Raw genomic sequence first — 14594 nt, forward strand, 5'->3', positions numbered from 1 at the left:
GTAAAGCAGAAAATACCTGGCCCAGAGTCAGCTCTCAAGAAATGAGAGCTCAATCCCCTACTCTGAGTTACCAGTTCAGATGCCCTCCAACAATCCTGGGGAGCACATACACGGACCTCCTGGTCCGAAACTTTGCCTTTCTTAGGAAACTTAGTCTTAACCACAGAACTTTGGGAGCTCCAGGAATCCTAGAACTCCTCCCAGGCAGTGCCTATTGGAATTTCATATTCTTTCCTATGAGGCAAATTTTAAACCATACGTCCCAAATCTTCAGGCAATTAGGAACATGCTTCCCACACCTTTCCCATTTGCCTCCCATGATCTGCACTCATCACAACTGGAATTAGATAAAAAAGGAACACCTGGTCAATATGCATAACGATACCAACAGTATACTGTTAACTAAAAAAAGACAAGCTAAAAACAGCAAACATTTAAGCATATACATTATAGAACATGTGTGAGAGAGAGAGAGATTGTGTGTGTGTGTATCTGTGTCTGTGTAGAGAGAGAGGAAATAAATAAGTCAGTCTGGAAGGATAGGTTCTACAGCAAAAAATTAAAAAATCGTAATCTCTAGGTGGGACTACGGGTGATTCCATCCTCACCACAGCAGGTTGGGAACAGATGCTACTACACACAGAATAACACAATCCCTGCACTCTGCCTCACCTGCCACAAACGACTCTCCACCACAAGCCACAATGCTCCTCTGCCCCACTTCAGACCTCTCCTCTACCTGGGTCTCAGAGACTCCCAACACTCACTTTGGTCCTTGGTCCAAAGACCTTGGTCCTTCTCTTTCTCCACTTTTGATCCTCCCTCATCTCCATCTGGGTTAACTTCACACACCTTGGAAAGGGCCCTCCCTCAAAAGCTCCCTCCAAGAATCAGAGAACCAGCATCTCCAGGAACCTTTCTTACCTAGATTTTCAGGGTAAGTAAAATGAAGTCCTCTTTGCTTAATAAAGAGGAGGCAGTTGCTCCTCCTCTCCCATTAGGATGTCCCCTGAAACACTGACAGGCTGGCTTTCTGGCGAGAAAGGAGATAAAACCTAGTCTGCAGATTGTACAATGCAAGACCACAGGCCTCTGACCCAGAACTGTAAACACACACCTCCAAGGTTAACTCAGGCTCTCTCACGAGATGTGCACGAAACTATCGCAAGGTGTGTCTATTTGTTTTGTTTTCTTCTCCCCAGGGAGATGAAAAGTTTTAATGGTTCTTTCTTCTACATTGCTGTATAAAATGTGTGAAATCCTGCCCAGACTCTGTACCCTATCTCGGACTGTCAACAGACATATGACCTGTCAAGCTTACACAAAAAGAAATCTGTTTTCTTTTTTTGCATACTGATGTGGATATGTCAGTGTTGACAAGATTTTATTTCAACAAGCTGAGACCCTGACAGGATCCTCCTCCCTACTCAGATGTCCCACCCACTTCGGTCAGCTGATGTGGTTGTCTGAAAACCCTGCCCTCACTCCTCCACACCATCCTGGCGCTTCTTCATCCCCTTTCCTTAGCAGCCCCACCAAGTCCCCAGCATCCCCCCCCCAGGCCCTCTAGTACTTCCTCCAGGTCCCCATCAGGCCCTCTAGCACCTCCTCCAGGTCCCCACCACCCCCCTGGGCCCTCCAGCACCTCCTCCAGGTCCCCACCAGGCCCTCTAGCACCTCCTCCAGGTCCCCACCAGGCCCTCTAGCACCTCCTCCAGGTCCCACCAGGTCCTCTAGCACCTCCTCCAAGTCCCCACCATCCCCCTGGGCCCTCTAACACCTCCAGGTCCTCACCCTCCCTAGGCTCCCCCCCAGCAACCCCCCAGGTCCCCACATCCCCCTAGACACCCGGCAGCCCGTCCAGGTCCCCACCACCCCCCTAGGCCCTCCAGCACCTCGTCCAGTCCCCACCAACCCACCCTAAACTCTCTAGCACCTCCTCTAGGTCCTCACCCTCCCTAGGCCCCCCCCCCTCCGCCAGCAACCCTCCAGGTCCCCACCTCCCCCTAAGCGCCCACAAGCCTCTCCAGGTCCCCACCACCCCCTAGGCCCTCTAGCACCCCGTCCAGTCCCCCCCCCATTCTCCCTAAGCCCTCTAGCACCTCCTCCAGGTCCTCACCCTCCCCGAGGTCCCCACATCCCCCTAGGCGCTCAGCAGCCCCTTCAGGTCCCCACCATTCCCCAGGACCCCACCTTCGGCCCTTCTGCCCGTTTCTCAGCCCTGCCCACATCGCACCACCTTCCCAAGGACCTGGGGCTTTGGGAAGAGAAGGGGAGTCATCACCGTGGCAACGGCAGGGGTGGGCAGGACTACGCAGGGGGAGGGCCGGAAGGGCTTGGGGCACAGGAATGACCGCAGGCTAGTGACGCCGCTTACCTGAGGCGCAGGGGGAAGCGTGAAGACGGCGAGACCTCGGGCCGACGCTGTCTGACAATCCCAGCAGCTAGGCGCCGGTTCCCAGGCGGCTGCGAGCGCGACCTGGGCCAGAGGTGCTACGAGCCACTAGGGCGCCTGCGCCGGCGAGGCAGCTGCGCACTGTGCGCATGTGCCCAGGGCCGGCGCGCGAGGTTTGCGGTTGGACAGCAACGCCGCGCCCTCGGCATCTTGGTTCCGCTTGGCGGCCCTGGGCGGCCCTGACTTTGCGTGAGTCTGTGCCCCGCCGACTCCGTTCCTGCCGGCCCCGCGGCCTTGCCCACGGCTTTTGCGCCGAAAGAGCCCTCCCGGTATAAAGAGTCAGAGATTGGGAGGCCGAAGCCGGATTCCGAGCCCCCGTCCCTTGCCGGGCTGGGTTTCGCCGCCGGGGCCCGGGGACCTCCCTACGTCCTCCAGCGGCCTTGCGCCCCGTTTACGGACGCGGAACCCGGGGCGCCGGGATGGACAGGGAGACGCGCGCACTCGCGGAGAAGCACTTCCGGGGCCTTGGGGCGCGTCTCCCGGACGGGGTCTGCGGGCCCCCGGGCCGCGTGGACTTCATCGAGAAGCCAGATGCGTTTTCCTACGCCGACTTCTTCAAGGGCTACCTGCTCCCCAACGTGCCCTGCGTTTTCTCCAGCGCCTTCACTGAGGGCTGGGGCAGCAGGAAGCACTGGGTGACGCCCGACGGGAAGCCCGATTTGGATTATCTGCTTCGGAAGTACGGTGAGGACCGAAGGGAAGGGTTCGGTCGTGGTGCGGGCGTTCCCTTACCAGCTCGGAGCGCGCCCCGTCCTAGAGCCGCTGCGCTCTGACCCTGACCCTCGCCCTGGCCCCAGTGCCCTTAGAGGCCGCAGATGAGGGGAGCCCTGGAGGGTCTGGGGGCGGCGAGGCGTCAGTGGTTCCTCTAGAGAGTTCACCTGGCGACGGTGTTGGCAGTGCATTGGAGGGCCGGTGGCTGGAGACAGGTAGCCTGGGGAGAGGTGGGAACAGGGCCAGTGAGGCTGGGCGGCGTGTATGACTCTCAGGAAAGGCAGCTCAGCGTGCAGAACACAAGCCTTGCACGTCCCTCTTGTTTCAGGAGACATGGTTGTACCTGTTGCCAACTGCGGAGTGCAGGAATACAACGCCAACCCCAAGAAGCACATGCCCCTCAGAGAGTACATCAGCTACTGGAAAGAGTACATCCAGGGAAACTATTCCTCTCCCAAGGGCTGCCTTTACCTCAAAGACTGGCACCTGTGCAGGTAAAAGGACCCGAGTAGGGACTGTGGCACGGCCTGCTTTTCCTAGAAGTTAATGACCCCTGAGGGCTTTCCGCCTTAGGGGCCATCAGCTGCCCCTAAGAGGAACTGTTCTTTTTCCACGTAGGAGTTTTAGTTGGTGTGAAAGAAACCTGCTCTCTTCAGCATGGTTAGAGGTGTAATTTTTCAGGACATTGCCCTCTCACGCTGCTCTTCTGTACTATGATTGCCCAGAGTCATGTTTGAGGACTCTTCTCCACCCTCCCCGTCTAACTGGCAACGTGAAGCCTGAACCACCTTCTTTTCAGATGCCCTGGAACCTTCCTCTCCTTTCCGCCCCTTCTCTTTCAGTTCGGACCCTGTCCTTTGATGATTTGGTTGCTGCAGGGGCGTCCAGACTGAGCTTGCTGCAAGAAATCTTGCCCCCTCCCACGTTAGGCCCTTGAAAGGTTGTCAAAATGATCTTCCTAGCAGGATTGTGTCCTATCCCACGTTTAAAATTCCAGTCACTGACAAGGCCATTGTAAACTCTAATGTAGCATTCAGAACCTTTCACAGTCTGTCCCCACCTACCACATACTTATCCCCAGGGAGCTCCCACTTACTCCTCAAGACACATCTCAAATGATGCCCACTCTGAGAAACCCGTCTCACTTTCATGGGTAGGGTGGTCTCCCGCAGCACAGCCCAACACCAACCCAGCGTTGTACTCTCCAATTTAGTCCTTGGGCATTGTGTCTGTTTCCCCCCACCCAAAGCTGTTACTGTTTTCATGAGCAGAGACCAGTGTGGTCAGACTGCCACCACTTGGCACAGCACCTCGCACATAGTAGGTACTCAGGTCATGTTGAATGAATGAGTGATCAATTGAATTCCTGTTTTACTGATGTGGAAACTAAGACTCAAAAAAGTGAAGTGAGGATAGAACCCAGGCCCCTGTGATTGATTCCCAGGACCAACCCAGTAGTGCATGAAAAGTAGCTATCACCTATCTCCCAACACCCTTATCTCAGAGCATCCCCCGTGGCATTCTGTGCCCCCACTCACACGCCTGGCAGTTGGCACCGGCTGTCAGCAGCCACGTGTCTCCAGTCAGTAGCTTGGGGTCACTCACCTGGCAGTGAAGAGAGCAGTGTACTTGTCTTTTCAGAATGCTGTTTGTATCTTATTTGCCAGTGCCCCGTTGACCCAAACCAGGCAGTGGCCAAAGAGCTTGCCCAGGTAGACTGTGGTGGATAAGGTACAGTCAGGCGCTGGTCCAGCTCTCAGGGAGCTCATACTCCAGTAACAGACAGACACATGGACCCAAACACCGTCAGGCTCTGGGCGTCTGGGTTTTAGATGAACGATAAATTTTTTTTTTGGAATTAAAAAAAAAATAAACAGTTGCTGTTGAGTCGATTCTGACTTATAGCAAACTAATGGGTTTTAGAGTAGAACTGTGCTCCATAGGGTTTATAATGGCTGTGACCTTTTGGACGTAGATCATCAGGCCTTTTTTCCAAGGTACCTCTGGGTGGATTTGAAATGCCAACCTTTCAGTTACCAGCCGAACGCTTAAGCGTTTGTGCCACCTGGGGACTCCATTAGGTTAGGTATGTCATGGGACATAATTATACTAGAGAATTGTCCATTGTTTATTTGAAATTCAGTTTTGAGTGGGTGTCTTGGTCATTAGTGCTGCTGTGACAGAAATATCACAAGTGGATGCCTTTATCAAAGAGAAGTTTGTTCTCTCACAGTCCAGTAGGCCAGAGGTCCGAATTCAGGGCACAGGCTCCAGGGGAAGGCTCTCTCTCTCCATCAGCTCTGGAGGGAGGTCCTTGTCATCAGCCTTCCCTTGGTCTGGGAGCATCTCAGCGCAGGAATCTTGGGTCTAAAGGTTGCGCTGTGCTCCTGGTGTTGCTTTCTTGGTGATATGAGGTCCCCATGTCTCTCTGCTCGCTTCTCTCTTTTATATCTCAAAAGAGGTTGACTTAAGACACTACCTAATCTTGTAGACGTCATAAATGTAATTGTCACTAATTCGTCTTATTACATCACAGCGATAGGATTTACAACATATAGGAAAATCACATAAAATAGTGGACAGTCACACAGTACTGAGACTCATGGCTCAGCTAAGTTGACGTATTTTAATTTAGGGGGACACAATTCAGTCCATGACGCAGGGTGTCCTCTATTTGATCTGGCAACTCTAAAAAAATAAAAGGGGTAGAAGAAGGCCTGGGGTCAGGCAGTCAGGAGAAGCCACGAGGGAGGTAATGTCTGAGCTGGGTTTTTAAGGTTTAAGGGGTTTAAGGTAAATAGGAGCTCACCAGGGGCACAAAGGCGTGCCAGGCAGAGGGACTGGCATGGTGTTTTGGGGAACTACAAGCGGTCTGGTGCTACTGGGGCTCTTCCTTATTGTTGCGTCTGGCCAAGATTTGCATGTGAGCTAATCCAGAAACTTTTCAGTGTGGCATTTGTAGAGTTGTCCTGTTATTCCCCAGAGACTCCCTCAGGCTAGTTCACGTGTTACTGTGTTTGGATGCCCATTTGTTGAGTTCTGGGATGGACCAGGAGGAAGGGCTAGGGCAAAAAGTGCTTCTGAGTAACGGGTTGTCCTCATACCTGGCCCTGTGGCCTCGCATCAGTAAGGGAGGGTGGAGTTCTCTGGGGTTAGTGAAAAAGAAAAGGAGGCCCACAGAGCCAAGAAAGCTAGTATAATGCACACGATGCGTTAAGAAGCCCCAGGTCAGCTGGAAGCTAAAATCCCAGAACTGGTGCAAGAAGGGGTCTAAAATGTCTGCTTCTTTGCCTCTACCAGTTATCCATTGCTGTGTAACAAACGACCCCAAAACCATTTGATTTGCTCACAGTGCTGTGCCTCAGCAATTTGAACAGGGCTCTGCTAAGCCATTCCTCCGCAGGTCTCCTCTGGGTGTCTCGGGGGTTGTAGTCAGCTGGTGGCCCGACTAGGGCTGGATGGTCTAAGATGGGCCCACCCATACCTGGCAGTTGGCACCAGCTGTTGGCAGCCACATGCCTCCAGCCGGTAGCCCGGAGTCACTCACCTGTCAGTGGAGCGGGCAGTGTGCGTGTCTTTTCAGAACACTGTTTGTATCTCATTTGCCAATGCCCCGTGGACCCAAACCAGACAGAGGCCAGGCCCGTTGTTGTGTGGGGACCTGCACAGGGATATGGGTGAGAGAGGTGGGGTTCGGGGCCGTTCCTGCCACAGCCCACACGTGGTTCTCTCCCGCCACAGCCCATGTGTGGTTCTCTCCACAGGGACACCTCGGTGGAGGATGTGTACTCCCTGCCAGTGTACTTCTCATCAGACTGGCTGAACGAATACTGGGACGCCATCAATGTGGATGACTACCGCTTCATCTACATGGGGCCCACGGGCACCTGGTAATATTGAGCACCCGCTAGCTGCCCCAGGGCTGCAGGGTCTGCCTTCTCCTTCCCTACTGACTGCCTCAGGTCCCTCTGCCTGAACCTTCCCCACCAGTGTGTCAGCCCTTGCTCAGAACCTCTTGGAGATTTCGGTTAGCTAGGGCATAAAGTTGGGCTGTGAGGGTGGCATCCCAAGCCCTTCCTGTCTGACCCAGCCCGTTTTCCCTGCTTCCACCCCAAGCACATCTACAGTCATTCTGGGGGTCAAGTGTGGGAGGTATAGGCCACCCACCTGGCTTGCAGGACAGGGCTCTCAGGAGAAGAGGAGCTCCTTAGCACAGATATGAGAGCTGGCGGTGGTGGGGGAGGGGGGCTTGTCCGACATGAATAAGGGGGGCCACCCCACTTTACTCTGAGGCCTTTAGGATGGTGCATTCAGTAAACCAGAGACAGTCTCGTCCAGAAGAAACAAACACCAGATCCAAGCCAACAGGCATGAACCAGGAGCTCTCGCCACAGGTCTCCGTTCCACGCTGACATCTTCCGCTCCTTCAGCTGGTCTGTCAACATCTGCGGCAGGAAAAAGTGGTTATTGTTTCCGCCCGGGCAGGAAGAAGCCCTGCGGGATTGCCACGGTAGCCTGCCCTACGATGTGACCTCGCCCACACTTCTTGACGTCCGTCTGCACCCAGCATGTGCACGCTGCAGCCCACCTCTGGAGGTCACGCAGGAAGCAGGCGAGATGTTGTTTGTGCCCAGCGGCTGGCACCACCAGGTCCACAACCTGGTAAGGCAGGCCCTCCCTGCCCATGCGCCCTGGGATGTGGCCCAGACAAATCTGGAAGACACACCTGAGGCCAACGAGCCACAGAGGCTAGGCTGGGCTGGGCTCTGAATGCAGGCGCCTACCTCTCCCCACAGGGCCCTGGGAGTTTTCCATCTACCTCTCATATGCGTGTCTCCCTCTGCCCCATATCTTGCCTGCAGGCCACCTCATCCCTCAGCACCTGTCCTGCATGCCCACCTGCAGGAAGCACTCCTGGTACCTGCGCAGGCCAGTGCCAACCTGCAGCCCCACGGTGCGCAGGCCATCTCCCTGAGAGAGCCCATAGCTGACTGGACCTCGTGTGGGGGCATTAGCTTCCTTCGTACAGCGTTGCTGAGGGCCTCCTGGCCATTCCGTGTTCCCCTCCCACATTCCTTCCACGGGCCAGTGTTGAGCATTGCCCCGGGCCGGTGCTGGATCAGCTGTGGATAGATTACCCCAGTCCCAGCTCCCTCTGCTCTCCTTAAGCAAGCACAGATAGTCTGCTGGTGTCTTTGTAGGAGAGGGAGCCACGTGGCTGAAGAGGGCTGGGCCTCTGTGGTCCTGTTCCAGACCTTAAACCACAGGGCCTGGCCCCATGAGGCCTGGTTGGTGCTCATGGACTGTGGGGAAAGGGGGCTTGTAAAGGCAGTGCCTGCTGTGGGCTCGTGGCCCCACCTGTTCCCTGCCCCTTCTAGGAGGACACCATCTCCATCAACCACAACTGGGTCAACGGCTGTAACCTGGCCCCCATGTGGCACTTCCTGCAGCAAGAGCTCCATGCTGTGCAGCGGGAGATCAGTGAATGGAGGGATGCCATGCCTGACTGGCACCACCACTGCCAGGTGTGGCCAGGCCCAGAGGTGGGGGGACAGGCATCTTCTCTTCCCTCCTCCAGAAGTTATAGCCTGGGATTCAGGGCGCTTCACAGTGTGACTTTTCTCTGTCGACTTGTGTCGCTGCCCTTGCCTCCCTCCTGTTGTGTATAAGCACTTGTGCAGCCTAAGGCAGTGAGACCAGACCAGCAGTGGGCTCTGGGATAATCATGACGGGGGTTGTAGGCATGAAGGAGGGGCTCGTCAGGGCCAGGGCTACATGTGGGAGGGATGGTGGAGGCGTGCAGCAGGTCCCAGGGCCAAGGCCACTCTGTCCTTGTGGTTTCCAGGCTACAGGAGTTAGTCACATCTGATGACTGTGAGGCCACTGAGCCACCTGGGTGTCTCTCTTTTTTGTACCCAAATCTTTGTCCTTGTGGGCCGGGCCCATGTTTTGGGGTCCCTTGCAACTTGGGATTCTTTTCCATGGTCGTCAGTTGTAACAAGCTGTTAACAAGCAGTGCCTCATTCGGCCTCTCTCCTCTCCGACCCAGGTGATCATGAAGTCCTGTACAGGAATCAATTACGAAGAGTTTTACCACTTCCTCAAGGTCATCGCTGAAAGGAGGATCCTCACCCTGGCAAAGGAGATGGGCGCTGGGACAGTGGGGAGCGTCGGCGACAGCAGGCTGGGCACCCAGCAGGCTGCTTTTGACGTCAGTCGGATCACCGAGGTGCTGGCGTCCTTGGTCGCCAACCCAGACTTCCAGAAAGTGGACACCAGCACCTTCTCGCTGCAGCCAGAGGAGCTCCTGCAGCAGCTGGAGGAGGTCGTCACTGCCACTGCAGCCCTGTAACACTCATCAGGGAGCACTCACCATGCAGACACATGCTGATGTGTAGGGACTCAGCTCCGCTGTCCACCTCAAGGCACTGGCGTGAAGGATGGTCACCTGGTTCCAGGTGTCCCCTCTGTAAATAAAGCACTGCCTTCAACTGTGTAAGCTGGGGCACACCCCCTCATCCCAAGCCTTGATTGCCTCAGTGCCTAACAGAGCAACTCCTACTCTTTAAGGGTTTGAGACTGTCCTGGCTGTCCATCAGCATCACCCTGGGCTGTTTCAAAGAACGGCAGCCCCAGAGGTCCTGTCTGAGTTCTTTTTGGGTGAGTCCCAGCCAGCACTGAGAACTCCTGCTACACTGAGAGGGTGGGCAGGAAGGGTATTGGTAGCTCTGACTGCAGTGAGAGGTCGTGGTTCTTGAAGGAGACCAGATAGTAGGTCAGGAACTTGGGAGTGGGGCTATGGCATTGCACATGTTCAGGGCTGCCTGTGGGACAGGAGGACAGGCCTGAGGATTTCTTTCCCAGCTGTACAGCCCCCACCCCACATGTCCCCACTTACCAAGAAAAACTACTAGCTGATAACAGCTAGAGAGGATTAATATGGGCATTAGGGCTGATTCACCAGCAGAGTCCCGGTGAGCCACCAGTCTTGGCTCAATGCCACACTTAATATTAGCCAAAAGTTGAGTGTCATGGATTGAATTATGTTACTCAAAAAATGTGTGTGTCAACTTGTTTAGGCCATGATTCCCAGTATTGTGTGGTTGTCCTCCATTTTGTGATCGTAATTTCATGTTAAAGAGGATTAGGGTGGGATTGTAAAACCCTTACCAGGTCAAATCCCTGATCCAATGTAAAGGGAGTTTCCCTGGGTTGTGGCCTGTACCACCTTTTATCTCTCAAGAGATAAAAAGGAAAGGGAAGCAAGCAGAGAGTTGGGGACCTCATACCACCAAGAAAGCACCAGGAGCAGAGCATGTCCTTTGGACCCGGGGTCCCTGCACCTGAGAAGCTCCTCAACCAGGGGAAGATTGAGGACAAGGACCTTCCTCCAGAGCCAACAGAGAGAGAAAGCCTTCCCCTGGAGCTGACACCCTGAATTTGGACTTTTAGCCCATTTTACTGTGAAGAAATAAATTTCTCCTTGTTAAAGCCGTCCACTTATGGTATTTACATTATAGCAGCACTAGGTGACTGAGACAGTGCGAAACAGCCCAAACATCCATCGATAGGTGAATGAGTAAACAAAACGTAGTGTATCGATACAATAGGATGATATTCAGCCAGTGAAAAAAGGAATTAAATGCTGGCATAGGCTACACATTGGATTTTACCTCAGAAACGTTAAGCTGTGTGAAAGAAACTGGGCACAAAGGCCATGTCATGGATTGAATTGTGCCTCCAAAAATATGTGTATCAATGTGGCCAGACCATGATTCCCAGAATTGTGTGATTGTCCACTGTTTCTCCTACATGTTGTAAATCCTGTCATTATGATGTTAATGAGATGGGTTAGTGGTAGTTAGATTGATAAAATCTACAATATTAGATTATGCCTTAAACCAATCTCTTTTGAGATATAAAAGAGAGAAGCAAGCAGAGAGACGGGGACCTCATACTGCCAAGAAAGCAGCACAGGGAGCAGAGTGCATCCTTTGGACTCAAGGTTCCTGCAGGAAGAAGCTCCTAGACCAAGGGAGGATTGATGACAAGAACCTTACTCCAGAGTTGACAGAGACAGAAGGCCCTCCCATGGAGCTGATGCCCTAAATTTGGATGTGTGGCCTATTGTGAAGAAGTAAATTTCTCTTTGTTAAAGCCATCCACTTGTGGTATTTCTGTTACAGCAGCACTAGATGACTACGACGGGCCACATAATATATAGTCCCATTTAGATGAAAAATCCAGAGTAGGTAAACCCCTAGAGACAGAAAGCCCACTATTGGTTGTCAGGCGCTAGTTTGTAGGGGATTGTTTTAGTCATCTAGTGCTGCTATAACAGAAATACCACAAATGGGTGGCTTTAACAAATTTATTCTGTCGCAGTCAAGAAGGTTAGAAGTCCAAATTCAGGGCACCAGCTCCAGGGGCAGGCTTTCTCCCTCTCAGCTCTGGGGGAAGGTTGTTGTCATCAGTCTTCCCCAGTCTGGGAGCTTCTCAGCACAGGGACCTCCGAGTCCAAAGGACTAGTTCTGCTCCTGGCTTTTGATGGTAATGAGGTCTCTCTCCTCCCTGCTCACCCCTCTTAAAACAGATTGACTCAAAGTAAAATCTAATCTTGTAGATTGTGTCTTGCCTCATTAACATCAGAGGTTAAGATTTATAACACAGGACAATTCTGTCAGATCACACAATGGAGGACAACCACACAATACTGGGAATTGTGGCCTAACTAAGTTGACAACGTTTTGGGAGGATGCAGTTCAGTCCATAATGGGTAATGGGGAGTAACTGCTTACTGGTTATGGAGCGCTTGTTCAGGATGAAGAAAATATTCTGAAATGAGACAGTAGTGATGGTCGAACAGTGTTGTGAGAGCAGGTAAAGCCACTGAGTTACACACTTTAAAATTGGAGAATTTTATGTGAGTCGTAAAGCTTAAACCATAAAATACATAAATACATGAAAAACAAGAAAATACTACCAAAAAGAAAACAGCAAAGAGAGGTGAGGGGCAGAAAAACTCTGGTGCTGGAGCTAATGCTGGCTGTGCTTAGGAACTGATACTGGAGAAGATGCTGAAGCTGGCTCTGCCTCTGGATCTGGTCCTAGAGGAGGCACTAGGTTTGGGTCTGGCAGTGGCGCTGGTTCTGGCTCTGGTCCCAGTGCCAGACCTGACAGCGGAGGTGGCTCTGCCTCTGCTACTGGTACTGGAACTGGTGATGGAGTTGGCTCTAGCTCTGTATTAAAAAAAAAAAACCCAGTGCTGTCAAGTTGATTCCGACTCATAGCAACCCTGTAGGACAGAGTAGAACTGCCCCATAGAGTTTCCAAGGAGCACCTGGTAGATTCAAACTGCAGACCTTTTGGTTAGCAGCCGTGGCTAACCTCTAGCTCTCTAGCTGTTGCTATATATAGCACTGGTGTTCCTTAAGAAGCTGGCTCTGTTTCAGGAGGGGTGTTGGAACAATTTCTGGAGATGTTTCTAGCTCTTTGGCTGGCTCTAACTCAGGTGCTAGTACTTGAGGCGATACCAGAGTGGCTAATGTTGCTGGCTTTTACTCTGGAAGTGATGTGAGAGCTGCTTCTGGAGCTGAATCTGAAACTGGCTTGCAAGTCTGGAGATGGTGCCAGAGCAGGCTCTACCTCTGAAAAATTGTGCTGGACCAGATGGTTCTAACTTTACAGCTTGTGCTAAAGGTGGGGCTGAAGCTGGCTCCTGCTTGGAGCATAACATGAACGTTAGCTCTGGAGCTGGTGCCAGGACTGGCTCCAACTCTAGAGTCAGTGATAGACTTGACTACCTCTAGAGTTGGTGCTAAGCTTGGCCCTGGGATTAGCTTTAATTCAGTAGCTGATGCCAGCTGTAGTCATGGAACTGACAAACTGGAGCTGAAACTCTCGTTCTGGAGCTGATGCAAGAACTTGGGTTCGAGTTAGCACTAGCTTAATAGCTGGCCCTAGCTCTAGCTCAGTAGCCGGTCCTCGCTCTAGCTCTGGAGCTAGTACAGGTCTGTTGCTGGAGTTGGCTCTCTCTCTCGCTTGCATTATCATGAGTACTGATGTTGGTACAGGAGCTAGCTCTAGCTCCACATGGGTTGCTAGAGCTAGTGCTGGAGTTGGCTTCATCTCTGGAGCTAGCTCAAGCTCTAGCTCTGGAGCTTGTGCTACTCCTGGTAGTAGACTGGTCACTAGCTAGCTATTGAGCCAGCTTTAGAGCTGGCTTTGGCCCTGGTGCTAGACATTCAAGAGGAGAAAAGTTCACTAGCATGACTGCCTTTTCTGAGGTTTAGGGTCATGGTTTCATGGGACATTCCAGTCAATTGGCCTAATATTTTTAGTGTTTCTCTTCTACCTGCTAGTTCATCGTGTAGTGTCTGGGGTCTTGAAAGCCTGCAAGAGGCCATCCAATGTACAACAATTGGTCTCTCTTCTCCTGGAACAGCAGAGGAAGTAGGAGAGTCAGGGATTGGAGGAAGAAGTGAAAGGAATGTCTGATTACCTCCATGATCAACTTCCTTTGCCATGACACCAGAGTGGGATGGTACCCGGCTACCATATCTGAACATTGTCATCAAAGATTCTGTAGAAGAATCCTGATCAAAAAGGCGGGGGGGGGGGTGAAGAATGTAGAACAGAATTTCAAACTCAGGGAATCCAGACGTTTTGGAGCCATTGAGGCTGGGTGAACTCCCTGAAACTATTGCCCTGAAGTAATCTGTAAACCTTAAACAAAAACTATCCCTGTAAGTCATGTTTGAGCCAAACAATAATTTGGCTTAATTAGTAAAGAATGTTTGCCTCGAACATTGTACTCTTTTAAAGAATTATCTGTATGTGATCAAATAGCAGCAACTCGAATGGTTAAATGAGAAGCGTAGTGGGCAGTGAGTTTATGTTATGGTGGAATAATTTGGAAAAAGATAGCAAGAATGGTTGAACATCTCGAAGAATGTAATCAGCATCGCTGAGTTGTAAATGTAGAAAGTATTGCATCGTGTGTTTTGCTGTGTACATTTTTGCCACAAAAAATAAAGTGTAAAAAAAAAAGTTCAAGAGCGTGAACACTAAAAGTTTTGCCAGGTTGCAGCCCACCAGGTGGGTAGTCTGAGGTTACTCTGAGTTCTGGACCAACACCAGCCTCTGGAGCTCCTCCTTGTGTGACCCAGCCCCGACCCCTCCTCACATGCAAGCACGCTCCCACGCCCAGTCCTGCTCACCCTCTAGCTCAGCTTCAGTTGGCTCAGGGTGCTCCGGCTGGGCAAAGAGAAGGTGGACACAGTACTCCAAGTCCAAGTCAGGCATGTTGAGATGTGCACAGGCCACCAGCACCTTGATGCAGAGAAAGTTCAGAAGCTGACAGAAATCCTGTGGGTACCCACCCAGGCGGTGCCCAGGATGAAGGAGATGGCCCTGGGGGTAGGTGGGT

The 14594-nt window shown here is 52.3% G+C and overlaps 2 protein-coding genes across 4 annotated transcripts in view; one reads left to right on the forward strand and one right to left on the reverse strand.

Annotated features, from left to right (window-relative positions):
• Positions 1–2590, reverse strand: part of SNAP47 (synaptosome associated protein 47) — a 154362-nt gene extending 151772 nt beyond the window's left edge. For both annotated transcript variants that reach the window (XM_049875121.1, XM_049875120.1), the window contains exon 1: positions 2378–2590. The gene's annotated coding sequence lies outside the window, so the exon portion shown is untranslated. The remainder of the gene's footprint in view (positions 1–2377) is intronic.
• A 274-nt stretch (positions 2591–2864) lies between these two features.
• Positions 2865–14200, forward strand: JMJD4 (jumonji domain containing 4). 2 transcript variants are annotated; one of them, XM_049875117.1, is made up of 6 exons: positions 2865–3139; positions 3495–3660; positions 6931–7056; positions 7561–7828; positions 8545–8691; positions 9216–14200. In XM_049875117.1, the coding sequence occupies exons 1-6, from the start codon at positions 2875–2877 to the stop codon at positions 9516–9518; spliced, it is 1275 nt and encodes a 424-aa protein (XP_049731074.1). In that variant the 5' UTR covers positions 2865–2874; the 3' UTR covers positions 9519–14200. The 2 variants fall into 2 exon arrangements, with proteins under 2 accessions (XP_049731074.1, XP_049731075.1); XM_049875118.1 differs by lacking the exon at positions 8545–8691.
• Positions 14201–14594: the final 394 nt, after the last annotated feature.

Source organism: Elephas maximus, chromosome 2 (genome assembly GCF_024166365.1).
Source record: "Elephas maximus indicus isolate mEleMax1 chromosome 2, mEleMax1 primary haplotype, whole genome shotgun sequence".
NCBI lineage: Eukaryota > Metazoa > Chordata > Mammalia > Proboscidea > Elephantidae > Elephas > Elephas maximus.

Coding starts and splice junctions, on each gene's coding strand:
- JMJD4 (XM_049875117.1), top strand. CDS start 2,875: ATGGACAGGGAGACGCGCGCACTCGCGGAGAAGCACTTCCGGGGCCTT. Junction 3,661..6,930: donor AAAGACTGGCACCTGTGCAG/GTAAAAGGACCC, acceptor TTCTCTCCACAG/GGACACCTCGGTGGAGGATG. Junction 7,057..7,560: donor ATGGGGCCCACGGGCACCTG/GTAATATTGAGC, acceptor CTCTCGCCACAG/GTCTCCGTTCCACGCTGACA.